The sequence below is a fragment of the Gigantopelta aegis genome, chromosome 14 (genome assembly GCF_016097555.1).
Source record: "Gigantopelta aegis isolate Gae_Host chromosome 14, Gae_host_genome, whole genome shotgun sequence".
Classification (NCBI taxonomy): Eukaryota; Metazoa; Mollusca; class Gastropoda; order Neomphalida; family Peltospiridae; genus Gigantopelta; species Gigantopelta aegis.
Genome location: NC_054712.1, coordinates 12,657,286 through 12,679,258, shown reverse-complemented (window position 1 = coordinate 12,679,258; position 21,973 = coordinate 12,657,286). Strand labels below are relative to the sequence as shown.

At 37.5% G+C, this 21,973-nt stretch overlaps 1 protein-coding gene across 1 annotated transcript in view; it reads right to left on the bottom strand.

Moving 5' to 3' along the window:
- Nucleotides 1-2,071: 2,071 nt before the first annotated feature.
- Nucleotides 2,072-21,973, bottom strand: part of LOC121389076 (latent-transforming growth factor beta-binding protein 1-like) — a 32,504-nt gene continuing 12,602 nt past the window's right edge. The window contains exons 8-15 of the mRNA XM_041520692.1: nt 20,761-20,895; nt 19,069-19,194; nt 17,724-17,855; nt 13,006-13,198; nt 11,910-12,097; nt 6,122-6,262; nt 4,771-4,964; nt 2,072-2,387 (exon numbers count right to left, since the gene is read on the bottom strand). Coding sequence (XP_041376626.1) covers nt 2,220-2,387; nt 4,771-4,964; nt 6,122-6,262; nt 11,910-12,097; nt 13,006-13,198; nt 17,724-17,855; nt 19,069-19,194; nt 20,761-20,895 — 1,277 coding nt within the window. The 3' untranslated portion in view covers nt 2,072-2,219. The remainder of the gene's footprint in view (nt 2,388-4,770; nt 4,965-6,121; nt 6,263-11,909; nt 12,098-13,005; nt 13,199-17,723; nt 17,856-19,068; nt 19,195-20,760; nt 20,896-21,973) is intronic.

The window sequence follows — 21,973 nt, the reverse complement described above, 5'->3', positions numbered from 1 at the left end:
GACAGCCCACATAGCTGAGATATATGCCCAGGACTGTGAGCTTTAACCATATTTGATAGAAGCACATAGACGTACACGCATATAGAAACGATGTAAAATAAGTATGAATGAATGAATGAATGAATGAATGAATGAATGAAAGAGTTTATCAAGGCGTATTAATTAACTCTTCAGCCCATTGCTCACGAGGCAGACCAGTGTTTACATTTGACATTTCTTATCACAAAACACGCTATACCATTTCCATATTTTTTATTTCTAAATCAGTGATTTTTTTAAACTTGTGACTGCTAAACCCCCATGTACATTTGTATACGTATAAAAGATCATATTTTATACAGAGAATAATACATGAGTGGCCATTAGATTCCATTTATCTTAAAAGTTGTTTTAAAATGTATCTAACGAGCAAAAGAGAGTTGGATACGTTATTAAACAACGAGTTGTAAGATAAATATTATCTAACGGACATGAATGTATTATTCTATTTCTTACATATCCTCAAAAACCAGCAAAGTTAAGCAAAGTTTAACATCTTTTTCGACTAAAAGTTATTTACAGCCGCTGCACTTGTAGCTAACTTACGTCACAAACCCATTATTGTCAGGTTAACTATACGTCACAGTGTAATCGATTCCATCGTGTAGTTTTTCATTAGATGTATGCCATTGGTGACCTGGTCATCACCTAGGAGCAGCCAGTCGTATGTCTTGAAATTGTTAACACACGTGCGTGTGTAAACAACTATGTGTTATAAAAAATAACGCATGGTGTGTAAGAAACACAATTTACAGCTTTAAAGGGACATTCCTGAGTTTGCTGCATTGTAAGATGTTTCCTACTAATAAAATATTTCTACGATTAAACTTACATATTAAATATATTTTCTTGTTTAGAATATCAGTGTCTGTATATTCAATGTGTTTCTGGTCGTCTTAATATTTGTAAGAAGCCGAAACTGGATTTCGTCTTCAAATAATTTCGTACGTACGAAAAAAACATATTTTAGGAAATAAAATGAAGTTTAACCTAATACAAATATTAGAACGATCAGAAACACGTTTAATATATAGCCACTAATAGTTTATGCAGAAAAATATATTTCATATGTAATTACAATCGTTAAAAAGTCTCTGTTAGTTGATAACATCTTAAAAATGGCAGAAAATTCAAGAATGTCCCTTTAATAAACGCATGTGTTAATGTTTGAAACTGATGGTTGTTTTAATCACTTGATGTTTAATTGTAGCATGCTTATTCGATTACAATATGTTTGATCCATTGAGATGGAGGATCAGTATTTTTATCTCCTGGGATGGATGGTCTATCTCTTGAAGTTCATCTAGTCATCATACCTTGATGACTAGATAAACGTCATAAGACAACTAGAGGACAATAAACGAGTTATCACTTATAATCAGATTTATGTCCGGAGTGAAGTCATTTGGGCATATTTCAAAATACTAGTTTTGGTGTCGGATGGAATTAGAAACTTTGCCTTTGTATTCCTTTTAAGTCATTCACATTAGGAAATAAAAGTAAAGTTTGCTTTTTAACGACGCCACTAGAGCACATTGACATTTTATCTTATCATCGGCTATTGGACGTTAAACATATGGTCATTCTGACACTGTTTTTTAGAGGAAACCCGCTGTCGCCACATAGGCTACTCTTTTACGACAGGCAGCAAGGGATCTTTTATTTGAGCTTCCCACAGGCAGGATAGCACAAACCATGGCCTTTGTTGAACCAGTTATGGATCACTGGTCGGTGTCAAATAAACAAAGTAAATGTAATCTTTACACACGTGGGCCTAATCTACTGGTTCTACTGGATATAAACAGTAAACAAAGTAAATGTAATCTTTACACACGTGGGCCTAATCTACTGGTTCTACTGGATATAAACAGTAAACAAAGTAAATGTAATCTTTACACACGTGGGCCTAATCTACTGGTTCTACTGGATATAAACAGTAAACAAAGTAAATGTAATCTTTACACACGTGGGCCTAATCTACTGGTTCTACTGGATATAAACAGTAAACAAAGTAAAACCGACGTACACATTCTTCTGAAAAAAAGTACGTTTATTAACAAAGATAATTAATGGTTACAAACGTTTCAAAGTTCCTGCTGACAAAATATGCAAATGTGTCTCTTTCAACACCTGGGGAGGGGAGTGAAGTTCAACCTAATGTGTAAGACTTGGAGTTCACTCTATATGCCGAGCTCCGTCTTGATCCAGTCCACGGCCATTGTGACGTCACCCACCTTGTATGGCAAAGTAGGCGAGGTGCAGTAACCAGCAGGCTCCATCAGCTGAATGCCCTGTAGGTGATAGTAGCCGTCTGGCGCCATACAGTAGAAACCGGACCCAGCATCTCCCTGGAAAATAATCACATGTGACAATTTTCAGCTTTCTTTCTCATTTCAGCTGCATTATTTTTTCTTTATTATTTGTTTTTAATGTATTTTTTGTTGTTGCAAAAAACTACGTTAACGAAGTACATGTATATTTCTTGTATTTTATGAGAAATGCTTTAAAAAACAACAACTTTATTTTAGTATGTTATTACGTTTTCAGTTTCTGAACGATCACCGCAGGACGTGGCTTAGTGGTAAAACATTCGTCGATCTAGGATCGAGTCCCGTCTGGGCCCATTGGATTATTTCTTGCTCTAGCCAGAGATGGTAACATCTTCTGATATACTTACAAAACAAGGTCGTGATGGTAACATCTGATGATATACTTACAATACAAGGTCGTGGTGCTAACATCTGATGATATACTTACAATACAAGGCCGTGATGGTAACATCTGATGATATACTTACAATACAAGGTCGTGGTGCTAACATCTGATGATATACTTACAATACAAGGTCGTGGTGCTAACATCTTCTGATATACTTACAAAACAAGGTCGTGATGGTAACATCTGATGATATACTTACAATACAAGGTCGTGGTGCTAACATCTTCTGATATACTTACAAAACAAGGTCGTGATGGTAACATCTGATGATATACTTACAATACAAGGTCGTGGTGCTAACATCTTCTGATATACTTACAAAACAAGGTCGTGATGGTAACATCTGATGATATACTTACAATACAAGGTCGTGGTGCTAACATCTTCTGATATACTTACAAAACAAGGTCGTGATGGTAACATCTGATGATATACTTACAATACAAGGTCGTGGTGCTAACATCTTCTGATATACTTACAAAACAACTGGTAACATCTGATGATATACTTACAATACAAGGTCTGTGATATACTTACAATACAAGGTCGTGGTGCTAACATCTGATGATATACTTACAATACAAGGTCGTGGTGCTAACATCTTCTGATATACTTACAAAACAAGGTCGTGATGGTAACATCTGATGATATACTTACAATACAAGGTCGTGGTGCTAACATCTGATGATATACTTACAATACAAGGTCGTGGTGCTAACATCTGATGATATACTTACAATACAAGGTCGTGGTGCTAACATCTGATGATATACTTACAATACAAGGTCGTGGTGCTAACATCTGATGATATACTTACAATACAAGGTCGTGGTGCTAACATCTTCTGATATACTTACAATACAAGGTCGTGGTGCTAACATCTGATGTAACATCTGATGATATACTTACAATACAATAGGTCGTGATGGTAACATCTGATGATATACTTACAATACAAGGTCGTGGTGCTAACATCTTCTGATATACTTACAAACTTACAATACAAGGTCGTGCTAACATCTGATGATATACTTACAATACAAGGTCGTGGTGCTAACATCTGATGATATACTTACAATACAAGGTCGTGGTGCTAACATCTGTGATATACTTACAATACAAGGTCGTGGTGCTAACATCTGATGATATACTTACAATACAAGGTCGTGGTGCTAACATCTGATATACTTACAATACAAGGTCGTGGTGCTAACATCTGATGATATACTTACAATACAAGGTCGTGGTGCTAACATCTTCTGATATACTTACAATACAAGGTCGTGGTGCTAACATCTGATGATATACTTACAATACAAGGTCGTGGTGCTAACATCTTCTGATATACTTACAATACAAGGTCGTGGTGCTAACATCTGATGATATACTTACAATACAAGGTCGTGGTGCTAACATCTTCTGATATACTTACAAAACAAGGTCGTGATGGTAACATCTGATGATATACTCACAATACAAGGTCGTAGGTGCTACAAACAAGGTCGTGGTGCTAACATCTTCTGATATACTTACAAAACAAGGTCGTGGTGGTAACACCTGCTGATATACTTACAAAACAAGGTCGTGATGGTAGCATCTGATGATATACTTACAAAACAAGGTCGTGATGGTAACATCTGCTGATATACTTACAAAACAAGGTCGTGATGGTAACACCTGTTGATATACTTACAAAACAAGGTCGTGATGCTAACACCTGCTGATATACTTACAAAACAAGGTCGTGATGCTAACACCTGCTGATATACTTACAAAACAAGGTCGTGATGGTAACACCTGCTGATATACTTACAAAACAAGGTCGTGATGGTAACACCTGCTGATATACTTACAAAACAAGGTCGTGATGGTAACATCTACTGATATACTTACAAAACAAGGTCGTGATGCTAACATCTGTTGATATACTTACAAAACAAGGTCGTGATGGTAACATCTGCTGATATACTTACAAAACAAGGTCGTGATGCTAACATCTGCTGATGTACTTACATAACAAGGTCGTGATGGTAACTGCAGCTTTGCGATATCAATGGTGTTGTCCACGGCACACACCTCGGCGTCGGCAGATGGCATGTATCTACCTTGTGCCGTTCTGATGACGTCACAGGCTGCTTTACTCATCATCGTTACCTGGTCTTCCTGTAGTGGCGGCATGTTAGGGAAATTAATGTTGTTATTTATTACTGAAATAAATAACAAGCAGAACCGTCAGATGCAGATCCAGTGGCGAGATCATCAGGATTTATTTTATTACATTCAGTACTGTCTGATTAAATAATGGTAATACGTATATTCACTACCAAATTAATCTAATAAGAAGAAAAAAATAATGTGATGCACTTCACTTTCATTATAGCAAAACACCAGACATCTATCTTTTTAAATGAAATAAACTATTTTATTACATACCTATTCAATCTTACTATAGTGATAAAGACATTTTCAAACAGTGTAATAAATTTATTTTGTATTACACGTATGTGCAATCTGGACCGGAACTTTTAAATGGGGAATTCCCTTTTTATTTTTACTGCAGTTAGCGCCTTTTATTTACTGACGTCATATATGATTTACAAATTACGTCACATCGTATTTGAAACGTTATACAAGGTTGCCGCAGAGTATGATTCTTAACGTTAAGCAAATCCATGAAAAGAGTTTTGATCATAGATTTAACAAAGTGTTGTTATGACGTTAAATTAAAAACCGTTTTTGTAAAACCTAAAAGAAGGTATGTAATAAATACAGAACTTCACATACGTTGTTTTCGCTTCCTATATTCTTGCGCAAAATAAACTCGTGCAATAAATAGGAGGCGAAAACAACGTTTGTGAAGTTCTGTATATGTATCAACCGTAACCATGATTGAATAAACCCAAACCTTGACATTGTCTGCTTAAATAAAAAAAATTATATATATATATATATATATATATATATATATATATATATATTCTTGCACATCTTAGCACATTTTAAACTAAGGTTGTTTTGTATCTGACATGAGAGAGAGAGGGGGGAGGAGGGAGGGAGGAGATAATTATGTCCGAAAAGCAGCAAGAGCATTATCCTATTGGAAGCACAGTACATACCACAGCATTGGTTGTAACACGAAAAATCCGCTCTACCATTGAGCTATATCCCGCTCCGAGATCAGACAGGTGAGCGCTCTTTACTATCTTTTCACATTTAGTTTTACGTTAGGTGCAACACCAGCCAAAAGCGAGCGTTCGGCTTTGACAACTTCATGGTATTTGCCGTGTGTCCAGGACGTCGAGAACACTTTGACTGGTATCATGCTGTTCTAAAAAGAAGCCAGCATGTACGGTGTCCAACGTACCTTCTGTATTAGCCCCCCATCCTGCTATGAAACATTCCGTGTTGCTGTAACATTCCGAGTGCATCTCTGGTAGACATATGGCCTGTGTACATGTGTCGAAAACAAAGGGAGAATCCACTTGCAACAGAGCAAATTGATTTCCTGCCAAATGAAAAATAAAGTATATATGTAAATAGAGATCCATGTTCATATATGAATAATAAAAACATAGTCCGGTTGACCAGCAAAAATAAAGTACATAAAATATTAATCGCTAACAACAAAAAACTAAACTAAAACTGTATCTAATAAAGTACATGTAGTGTAACAGATTCTATTGTCTTTTGTCTGATCTTCGATACTCGGTAAATTAAAATAAATATTATTAAGTGGCAATCTGATTAAAATTAGCTCTACTGGTCTGCCAGTAGATCTAACAGCATTGCGTGGACTCCCATGTCCAGGTGACATTTCATCTATAATGTAATTAAACTGGGCAAATTATATCAATCAGTTGTTACGTTCTCTGTGGTTTTATGATATAATGGTTACATCAAAATTCATTCAATGCTAAGTTTTATTTACCAAAGATATGACAGAAATATGAAATCAACGCCAGTTTCATGAAAAAAATATAGTATAAAATTTAGATCATAACCTCGGGTAATTTTTTCAGTCAGGACAAATTCAAAAATAAAATGGGCAGGATGGTATATATTTCGAATAATATATCTATTATTATTATTATTATTATTATTATTATTATTATGACAGAATTAACAGGTTCTGGTGTACATAATGAATACGTTTTGGAAGGAAGGAAATGTTTTATTTAACGACGCACTCAACATTTTATTTACGATTATATGACGTCAGATATATGGTAAAGGACCACACATATTGAGAGAAGAAAAACGCTGTCGCCACTTCATGGGCTACGCTTTTTGATTAGCAGCAAGGGATCTGTTATATGCACCATCCCACAAACGTACATATCACGGTCTTTGTTAAACAGTTGTGGAGCACTGGCTGGAACGAGAAATAGACCAATGGGCTCACTGACGGGAATCGATCCTAGGCGAGCGCTGTACCACTGAGCTAAGTCCCGCCACGAATAAGTTTTTGTTTTTATTTCAGCAGCCAATGCTTTTTTCTTTCTTTCTTTTTTAAATTTTTTTCTTTTTCTTTTTTTTTTTCTTTTTTTTTTAAATTTTATTGTCCCCAGAAGTATTTGGCAGTGTCAGGGTTGAGGTGCCCTGAGCTCAATGACGTACACACATTTTAATTATATTTCATACAGGCCATTTCACGATATGACTAAAATGATGCCTGATACCTATTTTGAACTTGAACGTGCCTGTTCATCTTTTTGGTGAAAGCCTGTAAATCTGAGTTTGTTTACTGAAGACATTGGGCAGCATCTTTCGCGAACACCAGGGCCCGTGCTTATAAAACGGTTATAGAGTCCAGACTCGGTATCTAATGACGTCACATGCCTACAATTTGTATGGCGTTGTCATGACATTAGTGTCTCAGACTCTACTAGAGTCTCGAGTCCAGACTCTAAAAGTTTCATAAGCACCAGACCTGATATGATCAGTGTTTTAACAGTGATTCATGAGTGCATGCTATCACAGTTTGATAGGTATTCCACAATCTAATTAAAATTAGCTCCACTATTACATGTGGATCTAAAGACAGCCAGTTGGAGCTCATGTCCACCAATCAAAACCTTACTTGCAGAATCCTGCCAGTGATTTAAAAATAATTTGAAAACATTCCGAATTATCCTGAGGGTATACGACATGTTTCGTGTGAATTACGAATGCCTTAAAACATGTTTTATTTTATAAAATAAATAATTTGTAATGTAAAACTGAAGACTGATTTAGTTAGTTTTTTTTATAAATAAATAAATAATTTTTAATGTAAAATTGAAGACTGATAACCCACCCCGTACGTATTGGTATGGTTCGCTGTACTGCGGCCACTAAAATAGACTTGCCCGATATTTTTAGAATTTGTATGCTCCCAAATAACGTTATAAAAGGCGAAGTGTGATTGGTCAATATTTAAATTATTATTTACAGACGAAATGTTACCTGGACATTGGGGACTACGCAGTGTTGTTAGTTTTAAATCACTGGCAGGATTCTGCAAGTAAGGTTTTGATTGGTGGACATAAGCTCCAACTGGCTGTCTTTAGATCCACATGCAATAGTGGAGATAATTTTAATTAGATTTGGTATTCCACTGAGCTCTATCCTGGGCCCATTAGGCTATTTTTCGTCCAGCCAGTGCACCACGACTGGTATATCAAAGGCCGTGGTGTGTGCCATACTGTCTGTGGGATGGTGCATATAAAAGATCCCTTGCTACTTATGGAATGATAAATGGAGTGTTTTCTTAGTTCATTGGTCTGTATTGTAGTTGCCTCCACCTGTGAATCCTGATTGGCAGGTGTATATTAGGTAGGTAACCAGACAAGGCAATTAATTACCGCCGTCTAGACACAAAAATATGTACTGGTATTATTAACATCACGGTAATGTGAAATAACCTGTCACCCCTAAAATGGTAATGGGCATTATCAGCCGTCATGGTGTATTACTATAAATAATTCTCTAAACTTACCCATCCAAAATCACGGAACTGACTAATTACGTAGTTACAAAGAAAAGAAAATTAGCACTTGGGTATTGTGAGTGGTCGATTTTTGCTCCAATGTAGTATGCATTTTGGGGGGGATTTTTTTAAGAGACAAAGATACTATAACCCATTTCCTTCTGTTAATGCAAATTGAAATATATTTAGTTAATAGTTTGTTATATTATCAAAGAAAGAAAGAAATGTTTTATTTAACGACGCACTCAACAACACATTTTATTTACGGTTATATGGCGTCAGACATATGGTTAAGGACCACACAGATTTTGAGAGGAAACCCGCTGTTGCCACTACATGGGCTACTCTTTCCGATTAGCAGCAAGGGATCTTTTATTTGCACTTCCCACAGGCAGGATAGCACAAACCATGGCCTGTGTTGAACCAGTTATGGATCACTGGTCGGTGTAAGTGGTTTACACCTACCCATTGAGCCTTGCGGAGCACTCAATCAGGGTTTGGAGTCGGTATCTGGATTAAAAATCCCATGCCTCGACTGGGGTCCGAACCCAGTACCTACCAGCCTGTAGACCGATGGGCTAACCACGACGCCACCGAGGCCGGTGTGTTATATTATCAAGTCATTTATGTTGTTTTACAAGTCCGGTTGATCAAAGAGAAGCGTATTGTCGTAAATTACTGTGTTTGTTTACACTATGCATACAGGAGTTGGTAGGAGCTGAGGTCACTTCCTTCCAAATTAGAGTACCGGACGCGACGAAAACGAAACAAAATGGCTTCCCCCAGTTAGCAGGAACAATCACGTTTTTTTTATTAACTCTAAAATTACGCGTTTTTATTTCTGAAAGTGTCAGTATGTGTTGGTGGTCCGGGTATGCATCTTTCCAACACACACGGCTCACATGTGACTTGAGTTCTCCTTTAACGTTTAAAAACTAGGGAATGCCACTTTAATAACATGCTTTTTAGCATTATATAGTATACAGTTATACTCCAATTCATCCCTTTTGACGCAAACGAACTGTATATAATATACTGACGGCAATGACAAGTAGGTCCCACCTCTAACCCCGTGTTATGGACAGAATTCTCTGGCGAAGCCAGAGGTTGTGCCCATAACAGGCGTGTTTGACGAAGCCAATTGATTCACGTAATATAAAAGAAATAACGAAAACGAGAATGTGTGCACACAGGCTAAATATTGAAGCTGGTAGGTACAAAAATATCGAGAGAACACAAAGAGTATGTACATTATGTAATATTAATGAGATTGAGGATGAGTTTCATTTTATTCTTCAGTGTCCACGATACGAAACTTTAAGAAATAAATTTATTAAGAAATACTACTCCAAGAACCCCAGTTCTTTTAAACTAATACAGCTATTGTCAACTACAAACAAGAAGGAGATAAACAACCTTGGCAAATACTTACTACAGGCGAACAAAATGAGGGATATGCTATTACTACAAACAACTTAATATATCTATATTTGTGTGACCCATATTTTTTTTAATTATTATTAAAAAAAAATAATAAATGTTTATTGCCCCAGAAAAACAATAGATAATGTCAGGGTTGGGGCCCCGAATCATTACCGTACATATGAGTTATACACAGAATATACCATGGAGCAAGGAGAGAAATGGAAGAAAGCTGAAATCAGTATTTCCTTCAAACCAGCAACATTGTAAAACAAACAACCATAGTCTTTTTATATAAAAACAATATAGTCTTGTAATACATATATTTTTCTAATAATAGCTTATCTTCAATATAATGTTTGAAGCCAGTTTTATTGAGTGTGGTGTTCTGTAATTTTGTTTTGTAAATATAATACTTTACATTTATAATTAACCAATTTACGAAATTGTTTTCCTTATTTATATCACCAAATAAAATCATAGTTTTGTCAAACTGGAAGTCGTCACCTGTTTGTTGCAACCATTGTTCTATAAGATTCTAGAGTTCGACGACTTTGGGGCAAACATAAAACAAGTGATCCGATGTTTCTGGCTGGCGATGACAGATATTGCAGAGATTTGAATCAACATATTTTATTTTATATAAGAAAGTATTCGTTGCTATAATTCTATGTAGGATTTGGTATTGGAACCATAACAGTGTTGGGTCTTTCAAAATCTTAAATGGCAGGCTATAATACTTCGCCCACTCTAAAGGGGAAAAAGCACACCCTTCAGCAGAGTATTTAATCTGCGAAGTAGGAAGTATATTCGTGTCGTTGAGTAGTTTATAGATTTCTTTACTTCCAGATTTATTTTTCAAAAAGGGTTTTATTTTAACTGGTAAAATGGGACGCTTTGGAACACCAACTGTTTGGATGTTAAAAGTAGTTGTCTTGCGTATAAAAACTTGTATAGCCTTTAATAAAGAAGCAAATTCTAGAAAATTTGACTTTATGTTATACTTTAAGCTGAAAGTGTCATAATCTATAAACTGGTTATTAAGTAAGTCTTGTATAAATAAAATCCTTTTTTTTTAATGTAATTTCTATATACTGCAGGCTTTTTATCTATAATAATATTGTTATTACATCAAATGTTTGAACATAGAATGTCTTCTGTATTGATGAATGTTTGTTTACGTTGCAGTAAAATCCAATTATTTAGTACATCTTTCCAAAATAAGTTTTTTTATTTGTCTTGTCTTTAACTGAATAAAGTGATCCACATAGATTATTAAATCTTTTATTGTTAAACCAGTCAAAGAATAGAAGAGAGTTGCCCATTTTGAATTCGATATCAAAAGTCTTCTAATCCAGGTCAGTTTTAATGCTATTGCAAAATGTGTAATATCTACCATTTTGATACCTCTATATGTATAATCTTGCACTAAAACTGCTCTTTGAATTCTAGCTGGTTTGTTTTGCCATATAAAATTGAAAAACACAGTATTTATTTGTTTTAATAGCTTCTCTGGGGGTGTGACCATATTGCTGATTGTTTATATATAGATATAAGATGGATTGTTTTTATCGGTATATGTGTATGCATTTATATAAGTCATTCTCCACCAATTGTTCCGCACTATTGTACATAATATTGTTTTTAATTGTTATAATGCTGATAAGTTGCAAAACGTAACGCAATAAAGAACTTGAACTTCATGGAAGGATGCCTAAAATTACCACACCCACACGCAAGTCGGGCTGTGCGGATAGCTTACCGTCAAAGGGATAAGTGGCGTCAAAGCCCTGAGCAGCAACTTCGGCAGTGGTGATGTCAGTGGAGGTAAAGTTCGGGTGATACTTGACCTGGGCGATCGTCTTCTGTTGCATGTCGGGATCGGCATCATCGCCTGGGTTCACGTTCACGGTGCCAGACGTCACCAGGAACGTGGCACCGGGGATCTTCCTGTAAACAACAATACATATAAACATGCACACATGTTGTAATGTTTTTAAATGTAGTCTGTGTCTTTACTCTTCTATTACTCTCCCATCCACCTGCCCATGACTGCTGTTATAGCAAATGTAGTATGTGCTGTCCTGTCTCTGGAAAAGAGCATATTATAAAGGATCCCTTACTGCTAGTGGAAAAATGTCACGGTTTCCTCTGTATGTCAGAATTACCAAATCATTAATGAATCGATGTGTTGTTAAACTAAACAGACGTTCACGCACACACACACACACACACACACACACACACACACTCTCTCTCTCTCTCTCTCTCTCTCTCTCTCTCTCTCTCTCTCTCTCTCTCTCTCTCAACAGATATAGATATGCCCACTGCCGTCAGACAAAGCGGCAAGTTTTTTTTTTATATGCACGGACAGGCGTTATTGGCGTAGGTAGCATTTTATATAATATTGGGGGCCACACACACTGTTTATGAGTCGTGTTATGGGGCAACAGGCAAATACAAATGTTTGTTTGTTTTGTTTAACGACACCACTAAAGCACATTGATTCATTAATCATTGGCTATTGGATGTCAAACATCTGGTAACTCTGACATATAGTCTTGGAGATAAGTAGCAAGGGATCCGTTATATTCACCATCCCACAGACAGGATAGCACATACCACGGCCTTTGATATACCAGTCGTGGTCTAACTGGTTGGAACGAGAAATAGCCCAATGGGCCTATCGATGGGGATCGATCTTAGACCGACCGCGCATCAAGCGAATGCTTTACCACTGGGCTGCGTCCTGGCCATGAATACAAATGGTACTGGGAGGGGGAGTGGTGTGATGGTGGGGAGGGGGGGGGGCATGCCTGAACTACTCTCCTCCTCCGATAAACACAGACAATACTCACTTTATACAAGCCGCACTGGTGAGCACCCAGTTCATATCGATGATCACTCCGGAGCACATGTGTACCGTGTTGTTATACATGGTCGGAGCCCCTGAAAAGTTCATTCTTACGGAAACGCTCCACCCCCACCGACAATCCGTAGCTGCCGTCCCTTGGACTATCCTGGCAACTGGTCCTGCTATTCCGCACTGCTCTAAACAAAACAAAATTATATCGTTCTACATTGTCAGTACAGCACATACCACAATCTTTTTCTCCTTTTTTATTTTTTTTAATGCATACCAGTAGTTGGGCATTTCGTAATATATGGCATAGCATGGTAGATTCTGATTGTGAAAACTGACAAACCTTAAAGCTGCATCCTAACCGGACGCGTGCGACGCGAGCGATTTTTTTTTTTTAGAAACCATTGATTTCAATTGCTGCATCCTAACCGCACGCGTACGATTCATGTAGTCGAGCGTACGACAAAATACTGATAGGAATTGTTTCTATTTTTTGTCACGCGACACGAGCGACAAACATATATTAACTAATCAAACAACTTTTACTTGGCGGTTTTTAAAGTTGATAACAATTTTATAAAGAAGACTGTCGTTATGGTCGCGTCTGGTTAGGATATAAATATTGTCGCACCGCTCGCTTTAAGATTTAAGCTGTATCCTAACCAGGGCCGTATCTAGCGGGGGAGGGGGGGGGGGGGGGGGGTGCAGAAAAAAATCCGGAGAGCATTATAGAAACTTAAAGAAAATTCTCTTCTTAACAATTTAAGGAGTTTTATACTATTAACTACTCAGTTGCTCCCCCCCCCCCCCCCCCAAACAAAAAATCCTACCTACGGCCCTGCTAACCGGACGCGTGCGGTACATATAAATCTGTCGCGTCGCGCGCGTGCAGTTAGGATGCGGCAATAGAAATCAATTATTTTAGAAATCATTGATATCGATTGCCGTATCCTAACCGCATGCGTGCGACGTGACATATATAAATCTGTTGTATGCGGCAGTGGAAATCCATGATTTCTAAAATAATCACTCGCGTCGCTCGCGGCCGGTTAGGACAGAGCTTAAGGCGACGCTACACGATACGAGTGACTCGTATGAAAATAGCCGATTACACAGGAACCGATGTGGTAGCACCAGTGGTAAAGCGTTCGCTTGCTGCGCGGTCGGTCTAGGATCGATCCCCGTCGGCGGGCCCGTTGGGTTATTTCTCGTTCCAGCCAGTACACCAACGACTGGTATATCAAAGGCCGTGGTATGTGCTACCCTGTCTGTGGGATGGTGCATATAAAAGATCGTAAAGTTTGTTTTGTCACAATCGGTTAAATTCTCGTACTAGGTACTCTTATTGCGTAGCGTTGCCTTTTGCGGGTTGTCCTGGCTGATGGGCTACATTCCATTGCGCGGATATAAGCGGGAGGGGAAGGGCGAGAATGCCCCCCGAAAATCCAGTGTATGACGTTCGTACTTAAATCCAGTTGTGCGTTTCGAGCACGCTGTCCTTGGCACACACCTCAGCTATTTGGTCTGTTTGTCTGGCTACAGAATTTTGAAGCTAGTACAAGATCGTAAAACTGTCATTGTGACACTCGCCAGTGCGTACGACGGTTTTACGAATATTTGTATTAAAGGGACAGACCCTAGTTTTTAAACACTAAGGCATATTTTTCACCTAGACCTTAGTTTCAACCCGTAAAAATGGACATTAAGTTTGGTTAATTTACAAACCTGTAACACATTTGGATACAACAGAGTTAAACAAGAGTCTGTGATGCTGAAATACCCTTAAAATAGACTAAAACGCGACTCCATAACCGTTAATTCTCAGACGCACGTGCGGTTTTTTAAAATACAAAAAAAAAGCATTTTGTGGTATTGGAAACACCAGGATGACCAGAAACACTTCGGTCATACGGAAGTGGATAATCTAAACAATAAAATGTATATAATGTTTGATTTCAATGATCATAAACGGCTCTAATAGTGATAAATATGCCTTACTATTTAAAAACTAGGGTCTGTCACTTTAAATTAAAAAAAAAAGTGAACCAACTTCGCCACTACTGCACTATAGGCCTATATATGTGCGCATTCATTTGCCATTTATTACAAAGACAGCCTGAATACAATCTATTTATGTGGCCGGGGATTTTTCGAGCATACTAATATATATACTGAGAGTACAGTTTGTGTAAGTGGCCGGGGATTTTCCAATCATACTAATATACATACTGAGAGTACAGTTCATGTAAGTGGCCAGGAATTTTCCGGTCATACTAATACACATACTAACAGTACAGTTTGTGTAAGTGGCCAGGGATTTTCTGAGCATACTAATATACATACTGAGAGTACAGTTTGTGTAAGTAGCCGGGGATTTTCCTATCATACTAATATACATACTGAGAGTACAGTTTGTGTAAGTGACCGGGGATTTTCTGAGCATACTAATATACATACTGAGAGTACAGTTTGTGTAAGTGGCCGGGGATTTTCTGAGCATACTAATATACATACTGAGAGTACAGTTCATGTAAGTGGCCAGGAATTTTCCGGTCATACTAATATACATACTGACAGTACAGTTTGTGTAAGTGGCCAGGAATTTTCTGAGCATACTAATATACATACTGAGAGTACAGTTTGTGTAAGTAGCCGGTGATTTTCCTATCATACTAATATATATAATGAGAGTACAGTTTGTGTAAGTGACCGGGGATTTTCCGATCATACTAATATACATACTGAGAGTACAGTTTGTGTAAGTGGCCGGGGATTTTCTGAGCATACTAATATACATACTGAGAGTACAGTTCATGTAAGTGGCCAGGAATTTTCCGGTCATACTAATATACATACTGACAGTACAGTTTGTGTAAGTGGCCAGGAATTTTCTGAGCATACTAATATACATACTGAGAGTACAGTTTGTGTAAGTAGCCGGTGATTTTCCTATCATACTAATATATATAATGAGAGTACAGTTTGTGTAAGTGACCGGGGATTTTCCGATCATACTAATATACATACTGAGAGTACAGTTTGTGTAAGTGGCCGGGGATTTTCCAATCATCTAATATACATACTGAGAGTACAGATCGTGTAAGTGGCCGGGTATTTTCCGATCATACTAATATACACAATGTACATACTTAGAATACAATCTGTGTAAGTGGCCGGTGAATTTCCGATCATACTAATATACATACTGAGAGTACACTTTGTGTAAGTGGCCGGGCATTTTCTGAGCATACTAATATACATACTGAGAGTACAGTTTGTGTAAGTAGCCGGGGATTTTCCTATCATACTAATATACATACTGAGAGTACAGTTTGTGTAAGTGGCCGGGGATTTTCTGAGCATACTAATATACATACTGAGAGTACAGTTTGTGTAAGTGGCCGGGGATTTTCTGAGCATACTAATATACATACTGAGAGTACAGTTTGTGTAAGTAGCCGGGGATTTTCCTATCATACTAATATACATACTGAGAGTACAGTTTGTGTAAGTGGCCGGGGATTTTCTGAGCATACTAATATACATACTGAGAGTACAGTTTGTGTAAGTGGCCAGGAATTTTCCGGTCATACTAATACACATACTGACAGTACAGTTTGTGTAAGTGGCCGGGGATTTTCCGGTCATACTAATATACATACTGAGAGTACAGTTTGTGTAAGTAGCCGGGGATTTTCCTATCATACTAATATACATAATGAGAGTACAGTTTGTGTAAGTGGCCGGGGATTTTCCAATCATCTAATATACATACTGAGAGTACAGATCGTGTAAGTGGCTGGGTATTTTCCGATTATACTAATATACACAATGTACATACTTAGAATACAATCTGTGTAAGTGGCCGGTGAATTTCCGATCATACTAATATACATACTGAGAGTACACTTTGTGTAAGTGGCCGGGTATTTTCTGATCATACTAATAATATACATACTGAGAGTAGAGTTTGTGTAAGTGACCGGGGATTTTCTGAGCATACTAATATACATACTGAGAGTACAGTTTGTGTAAGTAGCCGGGGATTTTCCTATCATACTAATATACATACTGAGAGTACAGTTTGTGTAAGTGGCCAGGAATTTTCCGGTCATACTAATACACATACTGACAGTACAGTTTGTGTAAGTGGCCGGGGATTTTCCGGTCATACTAATATACATACTGAGAGTACAGTTTGTGTAAGTAGCCGGGGATTTTCCTGTCATACTAATATACATAATGAGAGTACAGTTTGTGTAAGTGGCCGGGGATTTTCCAATCATCTAATATACATACTGAGAGTACAGATCGTGTAAGTGGCTGGGTATTTTCCGATCATACTAATATACACAATGTACATACTTAGAATACAATCTGTGTAAGTGGCCGGTGAATTTCCGATCATACTAATATACATACTGAGAGTACACTTTGTGTAAGTGGCCGGGTATTTTCTGATCATACTAATAATATACATACTGAGAGTAGAGTTTGTGTAAGTGGCCAGGGATTTTCCGATCAGACTAATATACATACTGAGAGTAGAGTTTGTTTAAGTGGTCAGGTATTTTCCGAGCATACTAATATACATACTTAGAGTACAGATCGTGTAAGTGGCCGGTGAATTTCCGATCATACTAATATACATACTGATAGTACAGTTTGTGTAAGTGGCCGGGTATTTTCTGATCATACTAATAATATACATACTGAGAGTACAGTTCAAGTAGCCATCCCCTTCATAGTTGAGGTCACACGCACACGTGAAGGAGCCCACCGTATTATTGCACGAGGCATGCATCGCACAACCAGTCGCAGCGCCAGACGTACATTCGTCTATGTCTGAAACAATAAAATATTTTTTAATTCTTCTGGTTTCGATTATATCTCTTTTGCCCTACATGTATATGCGTCCCATTGCTGTCTGCTTGTCTGCATAAAAATTGAAGTTAAACAACAACTTTTATAGACTAATTTGTTATTATATTGTATTGTATTTTACTCTGTTGCATTGTGATGTGCTGTGCAACATTCTCATGTATTGTATTGTATTGTATTGCATTGCATTGCATTGCATTGCATTGCATTGCATTGTATTAATTGCATTGCATTGTATTGTATTGCATTGTATTGTATTGCATTGTATTGTATTTGATTGCACTGTATTGTATTGCATTGCATTGTATTGTATTGCATTGCATTGCATTGTATTGTATTGCATTGCATTGTATTGTAATGTATTGTATTGTATTGTGATGTATTGTATTGTGATGTATTCTATGGTACTGTGATGTACGTTACATATACTATATTGTATTGTATTGAAATGTAGTGCATTCTATTGTATTGTATTGTACTGTATTGTATGGTACTGTACTGTGTTGTTATCTATTGTATTCTACTGTACTGTATTGTATTGTAATGCACTGTAATACTGTAATGTGATGTACTGTACAATATTACATTGTACTGTTTTGTATTGTGATGTATTGTATTGTGTTGTTTTGTCCTGCGTTGTATTGTATTGTAATGTATTGCATTGCATTGCATTAGACAATAACATAACAGAACAACAAATCAATTTGTATAATAGCCGGTTCATCAGCTCATCTCTTTCATTTCGAATGCTAAAAGCAATTTTAAGCATGAAAAAAACAACTAAAACTGGCTTGCTTGCAGGTCTCTGAAAACTGCGAGAACGATCGTTTCGTTCGCGCGTTCAGAGTGCAAATCTAATTTTGCGTAACCTATTTTTTGTTCTCGCAAACTTTGGAGCACCATTTAATTGGATATAACGAGTTACGCAAAAAGGAAACGAGTTACCTGGATTTATTTCTGCGTAACCGATAAATGGGTCACGCAGATTTTCAATTCGCACGCACACACACATATACACATATGCACACTCATACACACTCTCTATGACACATATATATATATATATATATATATAGAGAGAGAGAGAGAGAGAGAGAGAGAGAGAGAGAGAGAGAGAGAGAGAGAGAGAGAGAGAGAGAGAGAGAGAGAGACACGAATAGTTAAAATGTGTACATACCTTCGCAGGTGTTTGTGGTGGCGTTGAGCTGGTAGCCTGGCTGACAGATACAGGTGTACGACCCGATGGTGTTGTTGCAGATAGACACCCCACAAGGCGACGGTGTTGCCGAACATTCATTGACATCTGGAAAATATCCAAAGGACATTGCATCTACTGTAATTATCTAAAGGAAAATTCATTAAAACGAGGTTTACACCCCAACCTCTTCGCTATATACGGTCCTTGGCTAGGACCCATTCAAGGATATTAAGAACCAAAACGTTCTGTTATTGTTAATATTATTATTGGCCAATGGGCGTTTGTAACTATTAATTAACGGACACATTAATCACTAAAAGACTTTATAAGGATTATGGCTATGTAACTTTTAGACTTAACAAAGATTGTTTCGACTGACAAGGATTATGAGAACTTTCTATTACTAACAAATATACAAGGATTGTGAGGAATTTCCATCTCTAAAAGATTTACAGGGATTGTGAGAAATTTCCATCACTAATAGATTTACAAGGATTGTGAGGAATTTCCATCACTAATAGATTTACAAGGATTGTGAGAAATTTCCATCACTAATAGATTAACAAGGATTGTGAGAAATTTCCATCACTAATTGATTAACAACGATTGTGAGAAATTTCCATCACTAATAGACTTACAAAGATTGTGAGGAATTTCCATCACTAATAGATTTAACTAGGATTGTGAGAAATTTCCATCACTAATAGATTTACAAGGATTGTGAGGAATTTCCATCACTAACAGACTTCAAGGATTTTAAGGAATTTCCATCACTAATTGATTAACAAGGATTGTGAGAAATTTCCATCACTAATAGACTTACAAAGATTGTGAGGAATTTCCATCACTAATAGATTTACAAGGATTGTGAGGAATTTCCATCAATAACAGACTTCAAGTATTTTAAGGAATTTCCATTACTAACAGGCTTCCAAGGATTGTGAGGAATTACCATCACTAACAGGCTTACAAGGATTGTGAGGAATTACCATCACTAACAGGCTTACAAGGATTGTGAGGAATTACCATCACTAACAGGCTCACAAGGATTGTGAGGAATTACCATCACTAACAGGCTTACAAGGATTGTGAGGAATTACTATTACTAACAGACGTACAGGATTATGTGGACTTACCATAAGCGTACGAGACAATGGGACGGGGGGGGGAGAGGGGGCAACTGCCCCCTAGTGCTGGAGCAAAATCTCAAATTCGGACAAAAATTATACAGATATTCGGGGAAAATGTTCTAAACTAAGAACTTTTTACCGTGTATTTCCGTCATTCTACCCTAAAAATTAGTTGTAATCCGTCATTCGTTCGCAACCCTATATAGCTGTTTGGTAGTAATGCTAATATGAATAAATGTTGTTATCCAGATTCGGGCATTTTCGTTTAATTCGGGCAAAAGCAAGCCTGCCCACCCCACCCACCTCCATCCCCTACAAAAATGGGAGCCCATACGCCTTTGGAACTTACCGTTACAGACGTACAGGATTGTGTGGACGTACCGTTACAGACGTACAGGATTGTGTGGACTCACCGTTACAAACGTACATGATTGTGTGGACTCACCATTACAGACGTAGATGCTTGTGTGGACTCACCGTTACAGACGTACAGGACTGTGTGGACTTACCGATACAGACGTACATGACTGTGTGGACTTACCGTTACAGTTGTTTACTCCATCTCCAGTGTATCCTGGCATACAGGAGCAGCTCCAGCTCCCCAGTGTGTTGGTACAGAGGCCTCCGAGACTGGGATCGAGACAGTCGTCTGCGCCAGTCGCACATTCGTTCACATCTAAAAACAAAACATGACCGTCAAAAGATCTCGGGTTTTTTTTGGGTGGTTTTTTTTTTTTTTTAGATCAATAACAAGCGCGTGTGCAGTGGGGCGACTTGTGGTAGAAGCAGTGATATATAGTGCATCGAACAAAATCCATATTTGGGTTTTGGGTTTTCCAAAATACAGAGAAGGCTAAAATTCGAGATATGAATGTCTTAGAAGTATTGTGGAAACAAACTGCAAAGCGCATCCCTATTGTCACAGTGTTACATTTACAACTATATTCAAATGTAATTTATATTTTAGCTGTGCATATCCTATTCAATTAATTGTTATTGTGTCACCTGCATTTATGCCATACCTTAGTCTTTAGTTAAGTAAGGGTTAGTAATCAGTCCAAGTAGTGTAAAACTAACTTACAGCAATTAAGAACGCTTTTAATTTTTTAATTGTTGCCGCCAGCTTATCAGCTCCCGACTATAACCCATGGCAATTACATATGTAACAAACATATGTATCTTATAAATATTCGTGTTTCTATACATGAAAAGATATAGACCCAGAGAGACCGAAAGGGAGATTCCAGGATGGGGGGGGGGGGGGGGGGGGGGGGAGGGGGGTCTCAGCCGCAATGTCAACTATATCGTTCACCTAAGAGCTTAGACTTATATTTGATCTGTACCACCATGTTGTTAACTTGTTAATCATGTTTCATGTTGGGAAAAGAAAATCCGAAACTACATCACTAACTTGTGGCTTCTGTTCCTTCATTTACGTTCGACTTTCAAAGAGAAACTACTCTTGTGTTACTATTCTAGAGCAAACGAATGCCCCCAAAATATCCTTAATCGAAATCTTCTATCAGACAGATCTTCAATATTTTTCAAATAAATAAAATAAAATAAAATAAAATAAATAAATAAACATGCATCCATGCATGCATCCATCCACCTATCCATCCACCCATCCATACACCACTGCCACCATCCCTTTCCCGCACTCACGCACATATGCATGCATGCATACATACATATCGTTACATACTTCCTATCTGGATAGGTAGGTAACTTGTTTAACGTGATCATATACCACT